A 24405-nucleotide genomic window follows, 5' to 3' on the forward strand; every position below is an offset into this window, starting at 1 on the left:
AGAGTGCTCGGGGAGGTGAACAGTGACCCCCGAACACTCGGTTCCCCGATGACTCAGAGAGCCCCCCGACAGTGGCCCCCGAGGGGCCCACTGACGAGGTGTCAGCCAGTCAAAGGCCCAAGGCCGCATTTAAAGAGTGCGCGTGGCCTGTCACCTCCAACTGCTCCCGCCATGCTCGGTGTCAGTTCCTGCCACTTTCTGGCAGAAGGGCGTGGGGTCATTAAAAGCACGGGTCCCATCCCGTGCCATCCGGCCCGTATCGGGATAACGTCGTAAGGGCCGAGGCGTTCCGTCTGCCGCGCTGCTGTGGCAGGAGAATAAGACAGGGCGGGCACGCCGGGCTGCTCTGCGGCTGCCCGGTGGGCCCTCTCCACGGCGCCCGTTGCCAGTGCATTTATGGTGACGGATGACCGGGCGTTGGACGCATTTTCCACCCCCGGTCACTTCGCACAAAGGCTATGATGACTCCCTTTCCATTTATGGTGTCTCAGAACTCGTGCCCCCCTCCCGTTCGGGGCACGCTACTGCCGGCAGGTATTTAAAGCCACCGGCAGCACGGACAGAAAAGAGGCTTTTGGAGAGGCTTGAAGAGTTTTTGAAGCAGCGAAGAGAAGAGAAGATCGAGAGCACCCAAAGCCAGCAGATACACGCAGACCGAAGAACAAGGAGCCTCAGGCTCTAAGATAGACAAACATTCTTGTAACCAGCAACATCCTTGAGGGACATTCTCAAGGCATTTCTAGTATCCATACAGGAGTAGGGTGTTACGCCTCCGTGCGGCCCGAACCTGTCTAAACACCAGCGCATTTACTCCGTTCCGCACTAGATCATTCCACCCCACCGGCCATCGCATTCATACCCATTTATTTCTCCGGCGAACATATTCAGGATCATCTCCCGGCTGAATCTCGAAAAAGGGGTCCCTCAGGATCCCTGCGACAGGAGTTAACCCTCCGACAGCTGGCGCGCCAGGTAGGGGGGAAGCATCCCTGAATTTGTTTGTTTTCTTCTGCAGAAAAATGGCCGGTGGTCATCGCCTCCAGCGCTCTGGCTCCAGCTCCAGCTCCAGCGGGGAAATGGAGCCCCTCGCTCAGGAGGCCCCAGTCGCTGCTGCGTCCCAGCAGCAGCTGCGATCTACACGCACGGCGTTCCCCTCTCAAGGGGACCAGGGCGCTGGACCCAGCAGGGCCGCCGCCGCCGTCGCCGGTGCACCACCCAACCCCCAGTAGGTGACCAAAACTCCTGCCGCCAGGTCCGCGTCTGGACAGCGCCGGGCGCCGCTCCGGCGTAGGCTCGCCTTCGGCGAGGCCAGTCCCGGGAGCACGCTGCTTGCGACGAACGCTCTCCTCAGGCATCCGCCAGTCCAGGCGGTGGGGGAAACCCCAGAGGGCCGCTAGCTCCAGGAAGTCACCGCCCTAGTCGGCACGGCCCGCCGCTAGGTGCTAGCCGAAAGTTCCCGTGCCACCACTCAGCGTGGCGCCGCTAGGACCGACCCCTCGTCATGTGGCGGTCGTGCTGGCCGGGGGGCCTCCAGGCGGAGCGCCGCCCCCCTGGAGACTTCCGGGACCCAGGACCTCCGCTTACACCTCAATGAGCAGAGTGGCATCGAAGACGCACGCGTCACTCTCGAGTGCCAGCGGGAGACCCGGCAGGAGGCTGAAGCCGAGGACCAGAGAAGTACGACGGGTCCATCGACCCCGTCTAGTTCCTCCAGATATACACCACCGCTGTCCTGGCGGCTGGTGGCAGCGAAAAGGTGATGGCTAACTACTTTCATGTTGCCTTGAGGGTCTCTGCCCGCTCTTGGCTTATGAACTTACCCCCAGGGTCTATCAGCTCCTGGGATGATCTTTGCCACCAGTTCGTGGCTAATTTTCAGGGCACATTCATACACCCCGGCCTGGAGTGCGACCTTCACGCCGTCAAGTAGCAGGAGGGGGAGACGCTGCGGCGCTTTATTCAGCGCTTCAACCAAGTCCGCAACACCATCCCGCGGATAACCCCACACACTGTCATTGTCGCATTCCGGTAGGGCATCCGCGACGAGCGGATGCTCGAGAAGCTAGGCATGCACGAGGTCAAGACCACTGCGGAACTTTTTGCGCTGGTCGACAAGTGCACCAAGGCGGCGAAAGCTCGGGCGCTGCACGTTCTGCGCCCTGAGCACCCCGCCGCCGATCAACCAGGTCCTTCCCGCTCCGACAGGCGGGAAAAGAAAAGGAGAAGGAGGCGCGAGGCTGTCCCCGTCGAGCCAGCACAGGGCCCCGCCCGTGGGCCGGCCCAGGAGCCTGACCGTCGGCAAGCACGATGGGTGGCCGCCGACAGACGGCCCGCGCCCGTGAGGCCTCCAGCCCGAGCCCCTCCTAGGGCTCCGGCTCCCGCAAGGGCTCGCGCTCCGGCAAGGGCCCCCGCTCCTGTGGGTCCCGATGCGGGGAAGTGGTACCCGATTCACTAGATCAGGTGGCATGACCTCACGGAGTGCCACACGGTCAAGGGCCTCATCGAGCAGCGCCAAAGGGACCGTGAGGAGCCCCGCCAGAGTGGCGACGATGGAGCCGCTTCCAACAACCCAGAACTCGGCTTTCAAGAGCCTGAGCACACCGTCGCCTTCATCGATGGAGGCGCGTACACGCCCTCCTCCAGCTGTAGTGTCATGACCATGCGGCGCGAGGTGTGCTCGGTGACCCTGAGCGAAGAGGCCGTAAGGCCCCTGAAGTGGTCGGACGCCCCGATTACATTCAGCTTGGCCGACCACCCCGCCAGTACTGCAGGCGTGGGACGACTACCCTTGGTAGTGTCCCCCACCATCTGCAATGTGAAGGTCAGCAGAGTGCTGATCGATGGGGGTGTAGGCCTTAACCTCCTCTCCAAGGAGGCTTTCGAGAAGCTGCAGGTGCCCTCCCGGCGCCTAAAGCCGTCGCTCCCATTTTACGGGGTGACACCCGGGCACTCCCTGCCCCTCGGGCAGATCGAGCTGCCCATGACATTCGGGAGCCGGGACAACTTCCGGACGGAGAACGTCATCTTCGACGTCGTGGAGCTCCCCCTCCCCTACAACGCCATCCTCGGGCACCCGGCGCTCGCTCGATTCATGGTGGTCACGCACTATGCGTACCTCATGGTTAAGATGCCGGGCCCAGCAGGCCCCATCTCCGTGTCCGCCGAGACCAGCAGCGCCATCTCCTACGCCGAGCAGTTATTTTCGGTCAGACATTGCCGTACGTACGGTACACCTTTCTACTGTCTGTTCTGTCGTTCCAGGAAAAAGCGGACATGTGGCAGGGTTTTGTGCACGAGGAGACCATCTCGCCGAACAGATTAGAATACGAGGGCCCCCGAGGACAACTCGGGAACAATATTTTACTGAATGTAAATTCGTGTGAATTTAACCACTCACCGGATAGCTGTCAGCTTTTCGGCCAACCGATCCAGGAGAGGCATGCGCTCCGAGCTCAGGGTGCCTGGGAAATTGGTTCCCACGGCTGGGGCGCTCGAGCACTGGGGGGTGCATGGGGAGCCCGGGGTCAGGTGATCCCGGCCACTCATGCCTAAGTAGTAGGACCACCCGAGGACTCTAGGGCCGAGCAGCGACCTGGGCACTGAGGCCCTCGCGGTCGAGCTGCTTTTGCTTTTGATTGTCGATCTGTGACTTGAGAAAAATACAGAAATTCTTTGCTTGGTGCGCTCTGTTAGTGCGGTACTCATTATAGACTGCTCTTGCTTTCGACCCGAGACCTCTCGAATATCCAGACCGACGGACAGAAACAGGCAGAGGCATAATCTAAAGGTCCTATGGTTCGGTGGCGCCCGGGTATGACAGTCCAGACCGAGCACCGACAGCCTGCCCCTGGGGCCTAGGCTCCGGACTACTCGAGCAGCTCGAGCGATAGGATTACTCGAGAACCACAAGGGCTCGGTAGTGCCCGGGAGACTGCCACGACACCAAACACCACAGCCTACCACAACAGACGTAAGTCAGCGGTAACTGCCTGCGCGCATATCGATCGGGATTCTTTTATCAACAGGGAAAATAAGAGAGCGAACTTTTCTCACACAATCGAGTATCTCACCAGACAGATTAAACATATGGAATCCAGAAAAATGAAATTTTGACATAAGAACGGCACATTGATATATGTATTGTATTGACAATTTGTACAAGGTTGGGTGACTTACCCAGTTAGTGGTAGCCCCCGGTCAACTTGGGCGGGGGGAGGCCCCCGGCCTGGTTGACCTAAGCGTGCAAACATGGCCATCTACGGGAAGAACTTGCGCAGGTGCTTGATGTTCCACGCGTTGGGGAGCGGCTGCCCATCTTCTGTAGCCAACCGGAAGGAGCCTTCTCGCGGGACACCTATCACGGTAAAGGGGCCTTCCCACGTAGGGGACAGTTTATTCCTTCCTTCGCGCGACTGGACGTGTCAGAGAACTAGATTCCCCACCTCGAGAGACCGGGCCCGGATGTGACTCTGATGGTAGCGCCGCAGACTTTGCTGGTAGCGGGCTGCTCGGACGGCGGCACGCCGCCAGCGCTCTTCCAAATAGTCGACGTCGTCGCGCCTTTGCTGCTCCTGTTCGCCTTCAGAGTAGGCATGCACCCAAGGGGAGCCTAGAGTGAGCTCGGAGGGGAGGACCGCCTCAGCGTCGTACACAAGGAAGAAAGGAGTCTCCCCGGTAGCGCGACTTGGCGTAGTCCGATTGGCCCATAACACGGCAGGCAGCTCGTTGATCCACCCTTTCCCGTGCTTTGCGAGCACGTTGTAGGTCCGGGTTTTGAGCCCCTTCAGTATCTCCGTGTTGGTGCGCTCGACCTGCCCATTGCTCCGAGGACGAGCGATGGAGGCGAAGCAGAGCTTGATGCCGAGGTCTTCGCAGTAGTCCCCGAACAGGACACTTGTGAACTGAGTGCCATTGTCGGTGATGATCCAGTTTGGGACATCAAAGTGACTGGTGATACCGCGGATAAACTGGAGCGCCGTATTCTTAGTCACCTTGACGACTGGAACCGCCTCCGGCCACTTGGTGAATTTGTCGATGGCGACGTAGAGGTAATAATAGTCCCCGATTGCTTGGGGGAATGGACCTAGAATGTCCAGCCCCCAGACCGCGAAAGGCCATGACAGGGGGATGGTTTAAAGAGCCTGAGCTGGCTGGTGAATCTGCTTTGCATGGAATTGGCACGCCCTGCAGCTCCGAACCAGCTCGGAAGCATCCTGGAGGGTTGTAGGCCAGTAGAAACCTTGCCGGAAGGCCTTCCCGACCAACGTGCGGACTGATGCATGGCCACCGCACTCACCCTCGTGGACCTCAGCGAGAAGCTCGCCGCCTTCTGCCCGGGTGATGCATTTCAGGAGGATGTCGCCTGCGCTACGCCGATAGATATCCCCATCTACTATGGCATAGCGTTTGGATTGCCGAGCAACTCTTTCAGCAGAGGCCTCATCCCCGGGGAGGAACTTTTCCTTCAAGTACCCTCGGATCTCGTCCACCCACGAGGCATCTTGAGAACTGACAGCAAGCACAATGCACTCGCCAGACGGCGGCACCCTGTCGGGGCTTCCCACTGAGGGCGCCGCCGGGGTCCCCTGAATTGAGCTCGAAGTTTCTCCTTCGTCCTATTCGGCAGGCAGGACGGAAGGCCATTTGAGATTTTCTTCAATAACTCCGGCAGGGACGTGTGCACGGGAGGAGGCCAGGAGAGAGAGGTCGTCGGCCAGAGTGTTGTCGCGCCGAGAGATGTACCGCAGCTCCAGGTCGTTGAAGCGCTTCTCTAGCTTCCTGACTGTCGTCACGTACGCCACCATTTGAGGATCCGTGCACTGGTATTCTTTCGATACCTGGTTGACCACCAGCTGGGAGTCTCCCTTGACCAGGAGGCGACGAATCCCGAGGCCCACCGCGGCTTGGAGGCCGGCGATGAGGCCCTCATATTCCGCCATGTTGTTGGATGCATGAAACTGCAGCTGCACGACGTACCGGAGTTCTTCACCCATTGGGGAGGTGAGAACCACTCCGGCCCCCGCGCCTTTCAGCGTGAGGGAACCGTCGAAATGCATAATCCAGTACCCGGGCGAATCGTGCCCGGGATATGTGGAGATTTCTTCTCAGACGACCTCAGGGATGGGTGTCCACTCTGCCAGGAAGTTAGAGAGCGCCTGGCTTTTGATCGCCTGGCGGCTGACAAAGTGCAGGTCAAACTCCTCCAGCTCCACCGCTCACTTGACAACGCGCTCGGTGCCTTCTCGGTTCCAGAGGATGGGCCCCAGTGGGTACATAGTAACCACTGAGACCTTGTGCGCCTGGAAGTAGTGGTGCAGCTTCCGGGAAGCGATGAGTATGGCGTAGAGCAGCTTCTGAGCTTGGGGGTATCTTGTCTTGGCCTCCCGGAGGACTTCACTAACGAAGTACATCGGTCGCTGTACCCGGCGGGCCTTGGCTGCGGCTTCACCCGAGGGCTTGCTACAGCCCCTGAGCTCGACAACGTGGTCGGGGCCGACCGGGTGCTCGGGCTTGACTCCCTGGTTGGGAGGAGCCAAGTGCTCGGGCTCGACCCCCTGCTCGGGGGGAGCCAAGTGCTCGGGCTCGACTCCCTTCTCGAGGGGAGCCAAGTGCTCGGGCTCAACCCCCTGCTCGGGGGGAGCCACGAGGACAGGGAAGTACTCGGGGGTGGCCGGGAGCTGGGACCCAGCACCTAACCCCTTGCACTCATCGCGCTCCACAACCAGTACCATGCTCACGACCTGAGGAGTGGCCGAGACATAGAGCAGTAGTGGCTCACCCTCGGATGGGGCCACTAGTACGGGTGGTGAGGTGAGACACTTCTTCAGATCACGGAAGGCCTGCTCGGCCTTCGGTGTCCAGTCGAAACGACCAGTCTTCTTCAGAAGCTTGAAAAGGGGGAGTCCTCACTCCCCGAGTTTGGAGATGAAGCGCCTGAGGGTCGCCATACAGCCGGCGAGATGCTGAACCTCCTTGAGTCGAGTCGGGGGTCGCATCTGCTCGATGGCCTGGATCTTCTCTGGATTGGCCTCGATCCCTCGGTTGGAAACCAAGAAACCGAGGAGCTTGCCCGCAGGCACCCCGAAGACGCACTTCTCGGGGTTGAGCTTCAGGCGGGTAGTGCGGAGACTGTTGAAAGTCTCGGCAAGATCTTCGAGCAGGGTGGCGCGGTCTCGGGATTTGACCACGAGATCATCGATGTAAGCCTCGACGTTGCGGCCAACCTACGAATCAAGGGTGATGCGGATAGCGCGCTGGAAAGAAGACCCAGCGTTGCGCAAACCAAAAGGCATTGACACATAGCAATAAGTCCCCACCGGAGTGGTAAAAGCAGTTTTTTCTTCATCCTCTATGGCCATGCGAATCTGGTGATAACCAGAGTTTTCATCTAAAAAACACAAAAGATCACATCCCGCGGTTACATCTACAATCTGATCTAAGCGGGGCAAAGGAAAAGGATCTTTGGGGCAAGCCTTGTTTAGATCGGTGTAGTCCACGCACATGCGGAGCTTGCCGTTGGCCTTCGGGACGATAACTGGGTTCGCCAGCCACTCGGGGTGGAGGACTTCTTGGATGAATCCGGCGTCAAGGAGCTTGCTGACTTGCTCCCGGATGAAGTCCTGGCGCTCAGGTGCCTGCCGCCGGACCTTCTGCATCACCGGGCATGCGTCCGGGCGCACAGCCAGGTGGTGCTCGATCACCTCCCTAGGGATCCCAGGCATATCGTACGGTTGCCATGCAAACATGTCGACATTAGCCCGGAGGAAGGCGACGAGCGCGCTTTCCTATTTGCCGCCCAGGTCACCGCCGATTCGGACGACCTGGGAGGCGTCTTCGCCCACCACGACCTCCTTCGTAGGAACGGAGGCGTCGGCAGCGAGTCAGGGTTTGGATGAAGAGGGTCCCGGGCCCCTTGGACAACCTTCGACCTCGGCTCGAGCTGAAACCAAGGCTGTTCGGTCCGCTTAAAAGGCCCCGGGCACTACCGAGCCTCTGGGGTTCTCGGGTTATCTCACGGCTCGAGCTGCTCGAGCGGTCGGGAGCCTAGACCTTGGGGGCGGGCTATCGGTGCTCGGTCCGGTCCGTCCGAGCCCGGGCACCACCAAACCGTGGGGACTCTTGGTCGCATTTCCGCCCGCACGTGTCTCCAGTCTACTTGTTTGAGTGGTCACAGAGTGGGAAAGTGTTCACTGGTCATGGCGTGCTCCGCGCTGGATCGATCTATCTCCCGAGCAAGGAAGTTCGTGCCTTTGTCTTTTGACTTAGCCGTTGCGGACTTGCGAGGGCTCGGGGGCTGAACACGCCGAGAAGGCCTCACTGCTCGGGCGACGAGTGGTCGGGGTGACTTCGTTCTCGGGGAGGGAAAGGTCGGGCCCGGTCTGACTGAGTACTCCTCGGGGCATCAAGTGAATAGAACAGAAACTTCATCAAGCACTCAGAAGAACACTGGAGTTGCGATCCCAAAGAAAGGCTTCCATTATATTCACAAAAGGACAGCTATTCTGAGGGATCACTCCCATATTTACATCAAGTCAATGAAAAAGAAAAACTACAAAAGCCTAATCTAAGTCGGAGGCCTCGCCGCTGCTCCCCGGGTCCGGAGTCGGCGGCGCCTCTCGCGTGAAGCAGGCCGCCACCTCGGCGGCGGCGCCCCGAACTGCCTCCCGGGCGGCCTCCTCCTCAGCTTCAACCACCCTATCCCGAGCTGGTTCCAGCGGGAAGTTCGGGTCCCGGCTTCGGTAGCAGGCCAGGACATGCTCGGCCACCGCTTGGGTCAGGCCTCGCCCTTCCTGGGTGGCTAGCTCATGGACGGCCTGGGGGAGCGCCTCGAGGTGCTGGCTGATTCTCTGGAAGCCAAGGGCGATGTGGCCGATGTCCGTCCCCTTAGCCTCCACGTGGACTCGCCCGAGCCCGGCCACCCTCACGGACCTGTGTGCTTGCCGAAGGATGTCTTCCATCATCAGCTTCACGTTGGCCCGTTCAGTCTTGGCGGTCTCGAGCTCCTCCGTCACGCTCCGCAGCCGCTCCTCGAGGCCCTGACCCCCGGCCGCGCTGGGCGCGGCGGCGCCGGACGCCTGGGCTTCAGCCTGCTTCACCCGCTCTGCAAGGGCGGAGAGGGCCTGTTCGCAGGCGGTCAGCTCCGACTCCCACTTGGCGGCCCGCTCCTCTCGAGCGGTTGAGGCCAGCACTGCCTCGGCAGCCTCCATCTCCCGGAGGATCAGCAGTACCTCCTGGGCTTCCAGATCCGCCATCGTGATGCCGACGTCAGTCTCTCTAATTGCAACGTCCTCCTCCCGGCGCTGGAGCTCCTCCTCCCGGCGCTGGAGTTCGACGCGGATCTGGTCAGCCTCGCCTTTCTGGCGGGCCAAGTCAGCCTGGGAGGCCTTCGCTGTCCTCTCGCGGGCCAGGACCACCTCCTCCCACGCCTGCGCTTGCCTCTCCCTAGCGAGCGCCTCGGCAGCCTGCTGTTGCGATGCCTCGGCCAGGCGGGCAGCTTCTCCCCACTCCCGCACGGCCTCTGTGCGAATGCCCTCCAGGGCCTCCCGCTCCTCCTCCAGCGCGCGCCGCTCGTTCTCGTTGATGGCGCGCAGTGCGACGACGCGGGCCTCAAAAAGGCGCTTGCCTGTGGCAAGCCGCTCCCTCTCCGCGGCAAGGGTGGCGTGGCTCGCCTCAAGCTGCGTCATCTCTCCCGCCACGGCCGCTTCCAGTCGCCCGATCACCTCCCGGGTGCTTCCTAGCAAGACTGGGAGAGGGTCGGCCGGCCGGCTGGGCGACGGCTGGGCGCTGGGCTCCCTGCGAGCCTCCTCCGAGGGGCTCAGGGTCCCCAAAAACTGCCATGCAGGCACCGCCTATGACGAGGTAGTCCGCCCCACGCTCGATGCGCTCGAGGCGGGCTCAGCTGGCACCGGTTGCTCGGGCGCGGCCGCTGCCACCCGCTCTGGGCTGGGCGGCGCCTGTGGTTCCGTCTCGGCCGGCGCGCTCAGCTTAGGCGCGCTCGGCTCGGGGGCTGGAGCCGGCCTCGGCATCTCTGGCCATCCTTGGTCTCTGGCGGCGCCCGTAGGTGGCCTGCAAAAGAGAAACGAGGTTAGTCTCCGAACTCACTTTGGGCAAGGCATGCTCAGGAAAAAAGATGGGGAAACTTACGCAGATTTGGGCCTTCGGTATTGCCACCTTGATTCCGGGATCCTGTACCCCGGGCCCGATGGTGTTGGCATGGAGTCCTCCCTCCTCCTCTTCCGCGGGGGCTCTACGGGGCCGCCGTGCGATCTCCGGGCTCCAGACCAAGCCCAAGCAGATCAAAGTCTGGTTCCAGAACCGCAGATGCCGCCCCCGCCGACGGCCCCGCGCTGGACGGTTGGTCGTCCCGGCCTCCCTCCTCCTCGCCAAGCGACGGCGACGGCGACGGCGGGGACGTCGGTGCAGGAACAAAAGTCCGGGAGCGCTTCCCTCTGTCCCCCGGCGCTGTCGACAGCGCCTCCTCCTCCGGCCTGGTGACTTCTGCCTGCAGTAGCCCCACTGCTGGCCCGCGGCTCACCGCCTGCGGCGCTCGGGCCACCGGTCTACGCTGGATCACCTGCGGCCTCCTCGCCGGCCGCCTCGTCCACCCTGGGAATCTGGATAGTCCTGGGGTTCCGGCGCCCCGGCTGGTCGACCAGTCCCTGGGCGTCGAACTTCGCCAGCTTCGCCTGCAGCGCCACCCGGTCAGGGTCGGCGCAGAGCGCTAGCTCCTTCCAGGGGAGCTCCGCCCGGCTCAGGTCGTCCACCCCGATCACCACCCGGAGCAGGCCCCTCAGCGTCGCCCTGTCCAGGTCCCACTCCTCGCCGATCTGGGTCCGGGTGATGTCCTGGGAGCTACTGTACACCCAGCAGGGTCGGGCCCGCTCCCGCAGTGGCGCCAGGCAGCGGCGCAGGTAGTCCGCCACCACCATCACCGAAGTAAGCCCGGCCTGGCGCAGGAAGTCGATGCGCTCCAGGACCGGCGCCATCCGCGCGTCCGCCAGCGGTGGCACCTCCCAGGTCGCCTTCTGGGGTTCCGCCGCCATCTCCGGTAGGGTCAGACGGTCATGGGGGCTGACGTCAATGTAGAACCAGTCACGCTGTCAGTCCTCCCATTTGCTCCGCAGCACCTGGGGAATGTACTGTTCCCCAGGCCGTCCCGCAGCCGGAAGTTGCAGCAGCCGGCGACGTCCGCGGTGGAGAGGCCCCTCTTCTTCCCGGCCGACCGCAGCACGAAGAAGTGCCGGAAGAGCGCCACTGACGGTGGCACCCCCATGAACATCTCGCAGAGGTGGGCGAAGACCGCCAGGATGACGACGGAGTTGGGGCTAAGGTGCACTAACTGGATCCCGAACGTATCAAGGATCTGAAGGAAGAACGTCGAGAATGGCGGCACCAGCCCGGTCGCCATGAAGGAAGTGAAGAGGACGATGCGCCCCGGACGGTTCGTCGCCGGCGGGAAGTTCTCCGGCGTCACCACCGAGGCCCCCCGTTGCCCCTCGGGCACCATCAGTTTCCGCACCTTGTCCACCGCCTCCTCGTTCACAAGGCAGGACTCCGGCAGCACGCTGTCGGGAGTCCTGTCGTGGCGGCTTCCTCCTGCTCTCGACATCTCGTCAGGGTGGGGGATGATCTGGACGGTGGGGGAAGAAGAGTGCTCTGATCACCCAAGGAAAGTCTAGGGCTCAGGAGCGCAAGGAAGGCAAGAGCTCGATCGCAAGATGGCGTAAAGAGGGGGGCGGTTCGCTCCCCTCCTCCTTTTATACCCTAGAGAAATTCAAACATCACCTATCGCGGCGTGCTCGGCGGGACGGTTTCCTCGGCCAGCGCAACCGCTAGGCGAATCTCCCTCAGGCCGTGCGGGTGTCAGCAGTTGCCAGGCGTATTTTCCTCGATTGGCGCGGTTGCCACGCGCACCGCCTACCTCGTTATCACGCGCCGCCCGTCCTGTTATCACACGCCTCGGGAGTCATTTGGACGCGCGTCCGTTCGGCTCCCCGTTGGGCCGCACCAGAGGCCTGGACCGGAATTGCCACGATCTAAGAGCGTGCCGCGTGGCGTCAGTATTGGCTTTGGCCTCGTTGACAACGAAGGGCCCATCCGCAGTCTCTGGGCCATCGCCTGCCAATGGGCTCGGGGGCTGCTGTCGGTGAATCAGGAACCGGGGGTCCCCGAATCCCAAGGCCAGGCCAGCAATCTGCCATGTGGCGCCATCCCACGGAGTCTCCTCTGCAAGGTAAGAAAGATTAAGTCCCAAGAGAGGGCGCTTGGGGCCACAGTCAGTGGTCCCCGAGTACCCAAGTTCCCCGATGACCTACGAAGTCTAAGTACCGGGAAGAAAGTGCTCGGGGAGGTATGCGGTGACCCCCAAGCACCCGAGTTCCCCGACGATCAGGAAAGCTAAGTACCAGGAGATATGTGCCCGGGGCCGCGAGCGGTGGCCCCCTGGGCACCCGAGTATCCCGAGGACCCACTGAAGGAAGCTCCGAGAGAGAGTGATCGGGGCTACGTGCAGCAGCCCCCGAGCACTCGGTCCCCTGAGGATCCGTACAAGCGTGCCCGGGAGAGAGTGCTTGGGGAGGTGAACAGTACCCCCGAGCACTCGGTTCCCCGAGGATCAAGAAAGGGCATTCTCGGGAGAGAGTGCTCGGGGAGGTGAACAGTGACCCCCGAGCACTCGGTTCCCCGACGACTCAAAGAGCCCCCCGACAGTGGCCCCCGAGGGACCCACTGACAAGGTGTCAACCAGTCAAAGGCCCAAGGCCGCATTTAAAGAGCGCACGTGGCCTATCACCTCCAATTGCTCCCGCCACGCTCGGTGTCAGTTCCTGCCACATTCTGGCAGAAGGGCGTGGGGTCATTAAAAGCACGGGTCCCATCCCGTGCTATCCGGCCCGTCTCGGGATAACATCGTAAGGGCTAAGGTGTTCCGTCTGCCGCACTGCTGTGGCAGGAGAACAAGACAGGACGGGCGCGCCGGGCCGCTCTGCGGCTGCCCGATGGGCCCTCTTCACGGCGCCCGTTGCCAGTGCATTTATGGTGACGGATGACCGGGCGTGAGACGCATTTTTCACCCCCGATCACTTCGCACAAAGGCTATGATGACGCCCTTTCCATTTATGGTGTCTCAGAACTCGTGCCCCCCTCCCGTTCGGGGCACGCTACTGCCGGCGGGTATTTAAAGCCGCCGGCAGCACGGACAGAAAAGAGGCTTTTGGAGAGGCTTGAAGAGTTTTTGAAGGAGCGAAGAGAAGAGAAGATCGAGAGCACCCAAAGCCAGCAGATACACGCAGACCGAAGAACAAGGAGCCTCAGGCTCTAAGATAGACAAATATTCTTGTAACCAGCAACATCCTTGAGGGACATTCTCAAGGCATTTCTAGTATCCATACAGGAGTAGAGTGTTACGCCTCCGTGCGGCCCGAACCTGTCTAAACACCAGCGCATTTACTCCGTTCCGCACTAGATCATTCCACCCCACCGGCCATCGCATTCATACCCATTTATTTCTCCGGCGAACATATTCAGGATCATCCCCCCGGCCGAATCTCTAAAAAGGGGTCCCTCAGGATCCCTGCGATAGGAGTTAACCCTCCGACAGATCTCATTCTCCATAGTGAGCGATGCAGGCTCAAGGTCATGATCTATAACTATGGCAATTATATTTGTGAAGTATGTGTCAACTATTGTGGTTGTTCAATTCCAGAATTCCCCTGAATTCAGATAGTTTATTGCTATTTCATCATGGGCTGCACTTTTAGGTGCTTCCACATCTTGCTCTTCATAATTATTTACAGATAGAGTAAGGTCGTTTAGTTTACTAGCTTCGATTTCAGCGTGCACATTTTTGCTGGTTTCTTCCTGCATGGGAAGATCCAAATTTGGTATGCCTACTCCCTGAGGTTCCATACCATCGCCAGGTCTCAACCGGTTCCCCTTCATTTTCCTTTGGGGAATTTTTATATTTGGCTGTGGTAAACTCTCATTTCCCACATTCGCCAGACGTCTCCGGCTATTTGGGACTTGAGAAGCTGAATTTCTTATCCTTTATTTATTTTTTCGGAGCTCCTAGGACAAGATGAAGGGTACCTGTAGGATCGAGGAGGCTGACTAGAGGGGGGTGAATAGGTGGTTCTAAAAACAATCTATCAATTTACCCCCAAACTCTATGTCTCAACAAAGTGACAAATTATATGTCTATACCAAGGTTTGCAGCCTAAGGTGACATGTAAGAAATTACAATTCTAGGAATATAAATTACACAAGGTAAATTGCATGAAAGTAAATATCACAACATAGAAGTAAATAGCACGAGAGATGACACCCGAAGTTTATCCCGTGGTATCGGTGATTTGCCAATCGCCCCTAATCCATGTTGAAGTGGGTTCAAGCCTTTAACCGCTTCTCTATCAAGTATGCAATTCTCACCATGAGAAGAGGCTCTCCACGAGCAACTTGATCTTAAGCTAGTTAATCCAATGAATCATTCACCATTCACTACCACGATTCCACTAGAGTTGCACTTTACCTCTCCGGCAAGACGTGCACAAAGCCTCTCACAATCACCACCGTGGCAAGAGTAACAAGTCGATGACGCTTTATTGAAGGATCACTAATGTCTCAATGCTCAAACTCTTCAAAGTTATGCACTAGATGCCCTCATACTCTCAAAAATACAATCACTAAGCCAAGAGAGGGATTATGAAGAAACATATTCCATGATGATTATGAACAGATTTTTTCTAGTGGATGAAAGTACCAAAACAAGGTGATGGGATTATGAACATATTGTTATCATAATCACTAAGCCAAGTGGTCTAGAGCCTACTATGCATTTATCACTACCAGTGACAGTCATCACTTTTTTAGAGCTAGTTCTGATAGACTGAAAATACGCATTTTCTCTTAGGATGGTGTTTGTGGTTCTACTATCCACAAAACATACTTCCTCCATATAGGTGCCACACATATTCTATACCGAAAAATTATTATTTGCACTAAGCTTGCTCTTCTTGATCTTTCATTCATTCATTCAATCTTTCTAAATTCAGCAACTAGATAAATGGCTAATTACTCTGATTATAAATAGAGTCTGCAAAATATTCGTCCACTTCTTCAATGGCTTTCTTTTTTGCTTCATCCTTCATGGCATCTTCTATGGCAGTGGTGGAGGGCAAAGTAAAGGCCTCTGCATTCTTTATTGGGAGGTCTTTTACCGCCAATGTAGGAGCATCATCAACTTCCATGTGAGATGCTTCCCTTTCAATTGAGGCTACTTTGTCCACTTCCATCCCCACTGCAATGGTGATGTGTGCTTCTGGCTGCTCCTTTTTCTTCTTCTGATATGCTTTCACAACATGTTTTGGTGCTTTGCAGATCCTGGTTCTGCTCACCATATGGCTTGACTTCTTTCTTTCTCTTGCTCTATCATCACCAGATTTGACTTTGTCTGCCATTATCATCACCAGACTTGACTTTGTCTTCCACCACTTTTCTTCCTTCCTTCCCCACTTCTTATTGTGGTTCTTGCGTGCTATGAAAAAGCTATGATTGACTTCTAGGCTATTGCTCTTTTCCTGCGGTTGGGATAAGGAGTTCTTGTTTATGACCTCGTCATGAACTTCAAGAAGCTGCAACACGTCAGTCAGTTCTGAATACTTTTTGTAGTTCGGTCGACAGTGATTGCATGCGGATTCTGCTACATTCAGGTGGAAAATGGAGAGAGAGTCTTCTCAATTTTCTCCTCTTCTATGATCTCTTTCCACATAGATACATAATTATGCAATTGCGGTGCAGCGCAGAGTTGGACTCTCTGACATGCTTGTAGTCATAGGAATGGAACCGGACCCATTCTTGCTCTGCAAGAGGCTTGATGGTGTATTTAAGGCGTTCAAAACGCTCTTGCAGTGCGTCCCAAAGTGCCTTAGTGCTGATCATTGCAATGTACTCATCCTTCAAAGTAGGGGAGAGATGGTGGCGGAGAAAATGAAATGCATGATCATTCTCATCCGCCATAGAAACCATTGCACTACTTGTTACCAGGCCAATGACAGCGTGGAGCTTTTATCACTCTAAGTACAATCCAGGACATCCGACGCCTAAGTGAGATAGTTGTGGCTATCTGCACTCAGCTTAGCGAACTCATTGTTCATGATGCCAACTATATTCATATTCAAATGATGAAAGTATTATTACTAGTAAAGTTGCATCTTGTTACTAAATTGGATTGTTGCAATTTTTTGATATTTTCTATACTATTATATGAACATTACTAAATTTAAATGCATAACATGCAATTTAAACAGTAACAATAACATAGAAATAAATGTTGCATAATTGCTAAAATAGATGCAAAATTCAAATTCTAGAGGTACTTTTCTCAGGGTTTTTTTTGCAAAGTCCTAGGGTTTATACGCACAATTCTAGGATTTGAGTAATTTCCAGAAACCACAGGGTCTAATATGCATAAATCAGAGCCTCTGGATAAATTTTCAGAACAACCAAGGGTCTAAACGCAAAAGATAGGGACTGCGCTCAAATACTAAAAAATCCAAGGGGCTTAATGCAAAATTTTGGATTTTCTCTTTTTTCTTTATTCCCACCAACCTTCTTCCTTATTTGGGCCGACCCATTGGCATTAGGTCGGCCGGCCCACTCCGACCCGCGCACTTCACATAAAATGGGGCAGCTAGGGTTTCCGAACCCTAGGTTCCACTCTGACCCAGCAGCGGCCGACTTCAGGCTGGTGGTGCATTGTGCAAGGGGGGCTACGATGGTGGCGAGTGACGCCTGTGTGGCCAGTGTGGGGTGGTGCTGGTAGTTGGCGGCGGGGCAGCGCCGGTGGTTGGTGCAGTGTGGTGCTGCATCTACGTGGCCGTTGCGGAGCAGCGTTGGCGGCCGATGTGAGGGGGCCACGACGACTACAAAAGACTATGTGGCGGCGTGCATGCTAGGGAGGAGGCAGCGACGCACGACCGGAGCTGCAGCGGCGCGATGGCGCGTGCTTCGGGCGGCGGGTGAGTTTGCCAGCGTGCCGCAGGCGGCAATGGGCAGCTAGCTTTAAGCGATGGCAGCCGATTGCGGCTAGGCAAGGGAGGAGGCGACCTGAGGGGCAGCTCCATCAATAGGGATGTGCGATGCGGTTGGCGGCCTGCATGACGCACGATGGGGCCGCTTTGGGCAGTATAGCTTCAGGCGTACGGCGAGCGACGGGCTGCAATCAGCCGACACAGCAGCGGTGGCGCTGCTTCGGGCGGTGTGGATGCTAGAAAACTACTGCCATGAAGTCGGCTGCCCGCTGCCGCTTGCAGCACGCTAGCAAACTCACCCGCCGCCCGAAGCACGTGCCCTTTTTTCCGTTTCGATATGTGACGGTGGCCTTTGCACCACTGCATTCTTGTGTAGGGGTATGGCCGCCGGTTTGCCGGCTGATGGCGTGGCGGCAACTGCGGGGCCGATCAGCCGTGTTCATGCCGACGATGCAATGTCGTTCTCTACAATGTGTTGTTCATGCATACGATGCTACTGTTCGTGTGATTCATTATTGTTCATGCGATTCGCTACTACTTCTTGCAGTCCATTACTATTCATGCTATTCCATATCTATTTTGACGCAAAAACAGTAGTAGCGAGAATACATACCGAATCGATCGTACCTTTCAATTCTTGCGAATGATTCTTCCGCATACGGCATATAGGCTAGTCCATGGCCTGCTCGCTTGATGCAGTGCAGATATGTTCCGTTAACTTGGTCTTTGGCAGAGCATCGTGTTGATAACGTGTTGAAAAACCTCTACTACCGAGTGTAGTATAGAGATCCCTCAAGAAAATAATGGTAAAAAGGAGACACAATATATGGGAAAAGACTTTTTTTTATTCATCTATATTTATAATGAGATATGCTGTCCCGTATATATAGTGCCAAAAACTCATAAGAGATAGAATCAATATCTAAGAGATAAAGACCTATTTCTAAATGATCAAATCTTTAGAGATCGAGACGATCCAAATTCTATTATAAACTTTCAAATTTTCTAACAGCCTCAATGCTGCATGGCGGGAGGCACTGCCGCATTCTATTTCCAGGGGAGTTTGTATACTTGTATTTGTGAAAGAGAAGGGGATAAGAGTAAGTGATACAGATATGTGGGGCTAAGGTAATGACGTGGTTGATGAGAGATGGCAAGAATGATGTTGTTGCCATGTAAATCAAAACAACCCTCGAAACAGGGCTAGAGACATAATTTGACTAGTATTTAGATATAGGGACTAGTTCTGCCCGGTTTTGAAATTGAGGTACTAAAATTAAACCGAGCCAAGAGTTGGAGGACTGAAAATCGACTTACCGAAAAGTTTACACCAATCTCTGCGCGGCAGTATATGAACCCAGGTGTGTGCAAGTAGGAAAATCATTGCAAAAATATACTCTACCAGGAAACCTAGTCACTATGGTGAAAGAACAGACGACACCGGATCGGCTCTATCTAGCTATTTACAGCGCAACACGGGCCTGCCGTTTCCGTTTCCGTTTCCGTTTCCGTTTCCGTATCTCAGAGAGGGAAAAGGAAAACAGAAAAAAAAAAAAAACGCAACAGCAACCGTGTTTCCGTTTCCTTGGCGTGGTCACCTTCCGCTGGACTCTGTAAGCACGCGGTCGTCTCCATCCGATTGGATGAAAACGGACCCAACGGTTGAAAAAATTCCCTAGCCATTTTCATTTTTATATTTTATTTTGAAAATAGAATTGAAAATAAGAAAACTAGTATCATATATAAATTCAAGAATGCCAGAATATAAAAAACGAATCAATCCAAACAATTTATAAAACCATGGTTTCAGACATCTACATAATGCATAATTAATTCACATTAATACAATAATTCATACCATCACAGATACACAATGTATTCAAGTACTTGGACACAATATAGTTACAATCACATATTTACAATAATAATTTAATAGAACAACAAAATACCAAGATAAACAATTTTTTACTTAACTTACGGTTCATCAACATCATTCACCATGATTCATATATGAATCACTTATTATTTCTATTCATTCTTATTTTTTTTCTTCTTCTCCTACAACTGAAAAATCAGGAATCTAAACAGAAAATTTCCAATTAAAAATAGATACCAACAATACAATCAGAAAATAAACCATTTTCATTTATTTCCCATATAAATCTCGAAAATCCAAAAACAGCTCGGGGAAAAATGTAGAAAACAGATGGGAATCCCATCGATCCCTCTCGTCTCCCAAATCCCAATCCCCTGCTCGGCTGCCACCCAAAGCCGCCAACGAGATTCCTCTTCATCCCCAGACTCAGCTCGTCTCCTCCCCGGCCCATCGATCCCATCGATTCTCTCCCTGCTCGGCCCCCACCCAAAGCCGCCAACGAGATTCCTCTTCTTCGCTTCCCTCCCCTCCGGAATCACGCCCGCCCAATCCCGCGCCCACCGCCGCCGGCGACGAATCCGGTAAGCGCCCTCGCTCGCCTCCCCTCCCCTCCGGCTAGATCCGCCCGCGCCCAGATCGATGGTGGCACAGCGTTTGGCGATTAGTTTGTGCGACGAGGATCGTTGCGTGCGTCTAAATCGCGCCCGTTCTAGTTCGTCGCGATTGATTAGACGGTGGCTTCGGCTCGGATCGCGTTTGCCTCCGCGCGGGTTTGCGATTGGTTAGTCTACATTGGTCGGGGACTCGGGGGCACCGCCGGGTGCGCGCTTTGGTTTCAATTTAGTTGAGTCCGTGCTTGCGGTTGCCGTCGTTAGATGTTCATCCTTTCCCCCCCCCCCCCCCCCTTTTGCCCGCCCCTGAGAAAGGAGAAAGATTTTGTACTGAAGTGGAGGCTGATTCGGAAGTCATGCTGTGGTGCTCCGTTTGGCTCTGCATGAGCTATTACTTGCGTTTAGGGCGCTGGCTCAGGGTGTCCTAATTTTGGTAGGAAATTTGTTCCCGTGGCTTTTGCACTAATGCCATATCTAGATTTGGCAGGGTCAGTTTGTTTGTTATTGTTGTGCCGCTGCACAGTGAACTACTAGTGTGGGAGTATCTACTAAGTCCATGAGGATTCTGCTGCTATGGCGCTGAAAAACATGCTTCCGACTGTTGCTCCCAAAAGTAGTAACAGAAGTGCTTTTCATAGGCCCCTGCAATGCCAAGAGAATCCTTTCTAGTTCTTGCTGCCAATCTCTAGTGCTGCTTCTTGTAATGTAACCCAAAACTCCAAATGCCTTCTTGGGAGGATCTGGTCTGCTTGTGGCCGTTCTGGGCTGTTTTGTGGATACATTGCTACTTGATAGATTAAAAACTCGACCAACCTAGAAGGAACTAGGTGGCTTTGATATTAAGAAAAAATAGGCACCCAAATTCGCATCGAAGAGGAATCGAACTTGGATGGTCTAGGCGTACATCCACACCCTCAACCAATTGAGCTAGGCTCATTTCCTATGTTGCTATTTGACGAGTTTCTTGAATTGGCTTGTGAATGATGATTTCTGCTGTTGTTTCATTTTGCAGGTGGTGAGTTTGTGTTGCAAGTGCAGCCATGTCCATGTTCAATAGGATCTTTGGGAAGCCAAAGGAGCAAGCCAATTCCAATGCGTTGGCCACTCTGGACAAGTTAAATGAGGTGAACTTGTATTGCTTTGAATCAGATGTTATTTTCCATGTATTATTTTTTCTTAGTTGGGTTGCCTAAATAATGGTGACATAAGAGTATCCTTCATTTTGTAGTGTATTGATTTGGTTTGAGAAACAAAACCAACGTTACTGGTTTCTTGTTCTTGCACTTGATGGATGCATGTGCACCACAGTGCTCTAGGAAAGAAAAGTCCCACCATTCTATTTTAATGTCTTGGTATTCTCTAGTTATGTTAATTTCATCTGAACATATGGGATGTATAAGTTCTACCCATAGCATTTGAGAGCTCCTCTACATCAACATTTGTATGATCAACACCATGATATGATGATCCTTCTCTGATTCGCTATATTTGCTTCTGAAGTTTGAACCTTTTACCTCTTAGAAACTTTATATGTTGCACCAACTGGTGTACTATGGTCATTCTATTAATACTACTTGGTTCATCCTATGCCTATGCCACAATCAATTCAAGTTTTGAAGGCTTGCTTTATCTATGTGCAGACTCTTGATATGCTGGAGAAGAAAGAAAAAGTGCTGGAGAAAAAAGCAGCTGCTGAGCTTGAGAGGGCCAAAGAGTTCTCAAAAGCGAAGAATAAAAGAGGTATGGTAAATCACCATAGCAAAACTTGAAATATGCACTTGTGCTTTGGTGATGCAGTCAGTGGTGTTGTGCTTTTGTAGAGTACACTTAAAATGAGCATCAAGTTCTTTACACATGCCGCACTGTAAACTTAAAAAATATCTATCATACCTGGCTATTTCTGCATCATATTGTTGGTTTATTTATTTCTTTTGGTACATGGTGCATTGTGTCAAATATATGGGCATTTGAGAAACAGTTAATGTGGTTCATTGTTAATATCATCATGTTATCATGTTGACAGTGTATTTGTCAAATCAAAATCTAGGTTTGTTTGTGCTTGTATTTTAACTGTGACACTTAAGATGCAAATTTCATAAAGCATTATATGTGGAGCAATCTTCACCATCTTTTACTTGAAGACCTGATGATGATGCTTCTTATGATTATCTAATACAGCTTATAGCTTTTCATATTTTGCTTTCATTTGACCTAATGTTGATTACCTTAAAATTCTATGACCTACCACCTTTCTTTTTTACACGACAGAAACAAGATTCTATTGTGCTAATACAATTCTAACATTTCTTAACAGCGGCTATCCAATCCTTAAAGAGGAAAAAACTTTATGAGCAACAAATTGAGCAGCTGGGAAATTTTCAGTTGAGAATCCATGATCAGGTTAATTCCTACTCAACATTTTGAGGCTTTTTGGTTTACTACATGTTATGTATGTTAATCATATAACCATCTTTTGTACAGATGATCATGTTAGAAGCTGCTAAAGCTACAACAGAGACTGTTGATGCATTGAGGACTGGAGCTGCAGCTATGAAAGCAATGCAAAAAGCAACGTGAGTATTAATTTTCAGTCCACTTTAGGATTTGCCTCCATAATCGTTCAAGGTCTCAATGACTATTTACCATGTCCCTGCAGAAATATTGATGACGTTGACAAGACTATGGATGAAATTAATGAACAGACTGAAAATATGAAACAAATACAGGATGCTTTGTCAGCTCCTCTTGGAGCTTCTGCTGATTTTGACGAGGTAATTCACTGTAGCCATTTGAGATACAATCTTGGGTTCCATTGTTTTCTTTGATGCACTTATGACTTATCATCTATTTCTCTAAAAAATTGACAGGATGAACTGGAAGCAGAACTGGAAGAACTGGAGGGAGCAGAGTTGGAGTCTCAGCTTCTGGAGCCTATTGCAGCTCCTCCTGTCCATCCAGTGCAGGTCCCAGCCAACAGGCAACCAACTCGCCCTGCTCCACAGAAAGCTACAGCTGAGGATGATGAGCTTGCTGCACTGCAAGCTGAAATGGCGTTGTGATCAGGTTATAGATTTATCTCTTACTTGATGGGTTTGTAGTTTGTACTTGTAGTTTGTACATGTTAGGTAACGTGTAATGCTAAGTAGTCAACTGGCTGTATATTTCTCTTTGATAAATTGGTTACGGTCCGATGCAGAAATATTTATGTAGAAAAACTAGCTGTTTAATTCAGATGCTGTTTCATTCCTTTTATTTGTTTGAATCTTTAATTGTCAGATGCTGTTTAACCTGCCAACAGATAATAATTGTCAGATGCTGTTTAACCTGCCAACATATTATAATTGTCAGATGCTGTTTAAGATGATAGGAATGCTCTGTTACTACAGGACTATATCATGAAATTGTGTAGTACGTAATTTACTAGCACAGGTAGGATACTAGGATATGGAAGAGAGGACGTGGGCAGATCAATTATCTGGAAGCCAATTTGAATGCTGCGCGCAGCTTTTCTAGCATCTAATTTTTCTGTTTGAAATGGTTTGCCAGAAACATGTGATCATGATATTGGTTCCCTGTGCAGATAGACTTATCGGATAATGGGGCATATGCTTCAAGGAGAAAGTGTTAATCCATCCTGTTGTCCAATATTAGCTCCTGAGAATTGAGGAGCCAATTTTGTCTTACCCAATGGTTGTCTATTAAAGTTTACGGTCACTAACGGACTGAGAACCTAGTTTCATATTAGTTAAACTCTGACCAAAAACCTTATTTCATCCCAATTATAGCTGGCCTCATTTTCTTTTGGCTACTTACAATCAAAGAAAAAAAATGTAATTTGAAAATCAATTATTTGCAGAATTTGCTTGGAATTTCACTTGGGTATTTGGAATAGATGACAATGAAAGAATTTTGAGGATTTGGCTTCTATGGAAGTGTCATTATTCAACTCCTTTCTTTTTTTTGTGTCCCTAAGTTGTTTACCCATGTTCATTATTAACATAACTGAAAATCTGCAGGTTCCCAAGGAAGAGGTGAAATGTACAAATTATTGGCTTTACGCTACGAAGTTACGAGTGAGCCTGGCTACAATATAATCTTGCGGATTATCAATCGAAGCAGAAAAATGGCTGCTCAAGCTGGTGTTTGTTTTAGTGGTTTTGGGGCCTGTTTTTCTATAGACGGTTTCAGTTAATGTGGCTGGTTAGCTCCATCCAAGCTAATCAATCAAAGTCATGCAATTTGCATTGTTTGTCCCACAGTATTTTTCGTTTGAGCCATATTGTCTGGAACCATGTAAACATGTTGGAACATGTAAATCCCCAGGGTTCGCAGTTCTTAATATTTTTTTAAGAGTTGTTTCTTCATCTACCGTTAATTCAAGTACGTCCTTATCGTTAGTACAAAATTTTACGAGTTGAAAGCTACTTCCTTCGGTCTCGAGTTGAAAATTTGACTATCAATCACTTTTAAGGTATTTTGTTTGAAAATATTAAAGTTATATGTGTAGATTTGTCTTGAATTTTTATATGTTCTTATAAATTTGTTAGATTTTAGAAATATATTTAATAGAAGATAAGGGTCAAAGGCATATATTGGACACTATATGTTGAATACGGTGATTCTTCCTAATACAATTTCGATGAGTAGAGAGGTTGCATTGAATAATTTAATTAAATTGAACTGCTAAACACTATAAAAAGCTATTTTTAAGACACCCAGGGTTCATTTATAAAGGTGGTTTATATGACAAACCGTCTGAGCAGTAGGTTAGGCTCCCGTGCGGTTTCGGACTGCCTGTGAAAATTAATTTTCACATATGATTTCTTATGTTAACCGTTTATAGAAATAATTTTATTTCTACAGGTAGTTCACATAAGAAACCGTATGTGAAAAT

At 52.6% G+C, this 24405-nt stretch overlaps 1 protein-coding gene across 3 annotated transcripts; it reads left to right on the plus strand.

Annotated features, from left to right (window-relative positions):
* Nucleotides 1-19221: 19221 nt before the first annotated feature.
* Nucleotides 19222-23861, plus strand: LOC133897489 (vacuolar protein sorting-associated protein 32 homolog 2-like). 3 transcript variants are annotated; one of them, XM_062338235.1, is made up of 8 exons: nt 19222-19481; nt 20524-20635; nt 21152-21251; nt 21826-21911; nt 21993-22084; nt 22168-22282; nt 22379-22574; nt 23368-23501. In XM_062338235.1, the coding sequence occupies exons 2-7, from the start codon at nt 20552-20554 to the stop codon at nt 22568-22570; spliced, it is 669 nt and encodes a 222-aa protein (XP_062194219.1). In that variant the 5' UTR covers nt 19222-19481; nt 20524-20551; the 3' UTR covers nt 22571-22574; nt 23368-23501. The 3 variants fall into 3 exon arrangements, with proteins under 3 accessions (XP_062194219.1, XP_062194218.1, XP_062194217.1); XM_062338234.1 differs by lacking the exon at nt 23368-23501 and adding an exon at nt 23092-23321; XM_062338233.1 differs by lacking the exon at nt 23368-23501 and adding an exon at nt 23528-23861 and having other exon boundaries at nt 19223-19481.
* The last annotated feature ends 544 nt before the right edge of the window (nt 23862-24405 follow it).

This window comes from Phragmites australis, chromosome 17, assembly GCF_958298935.1.
Source record: "Phragmites australis chromosome 17, lpPhrAust1.1, whole genome shotgun sequence".
NCBI classification, from domain to species: Eukaryota; Viridiplantae; Streptophyta; class Magnoliopsida; order Poales; family Poaceae; genus Phragmites; species Phragmites australis.

What these genes read in the sequence shown, in the direction of transcription:
- LOC133897489 (XM_062338235.1), top strand. Translation starts at nt 20,552, where the DNA reads ATGTCCATGTTCAATAGGATCTTTGGGAAGCCAAAGGAGCAAGCCAAT. An exon ending in AAAAGCGAAGAATAAAAGAG is followed by an intron (nt 21,252 to 21,825) that starts GTATGGTAAATC and finishes ATTTCTTAACAG; the next exon opens with CGGCTATCCAATCCTTAAAG. An exon ending in AGTTGAGAATCCATGATCAG is followed by an intron (nt 21,912 to 21,992) that starts GTTAATTCCTAC and finishes TCTTTTGTACAG; the next exon opens with ATGATCATGTTAGAAGCTGC.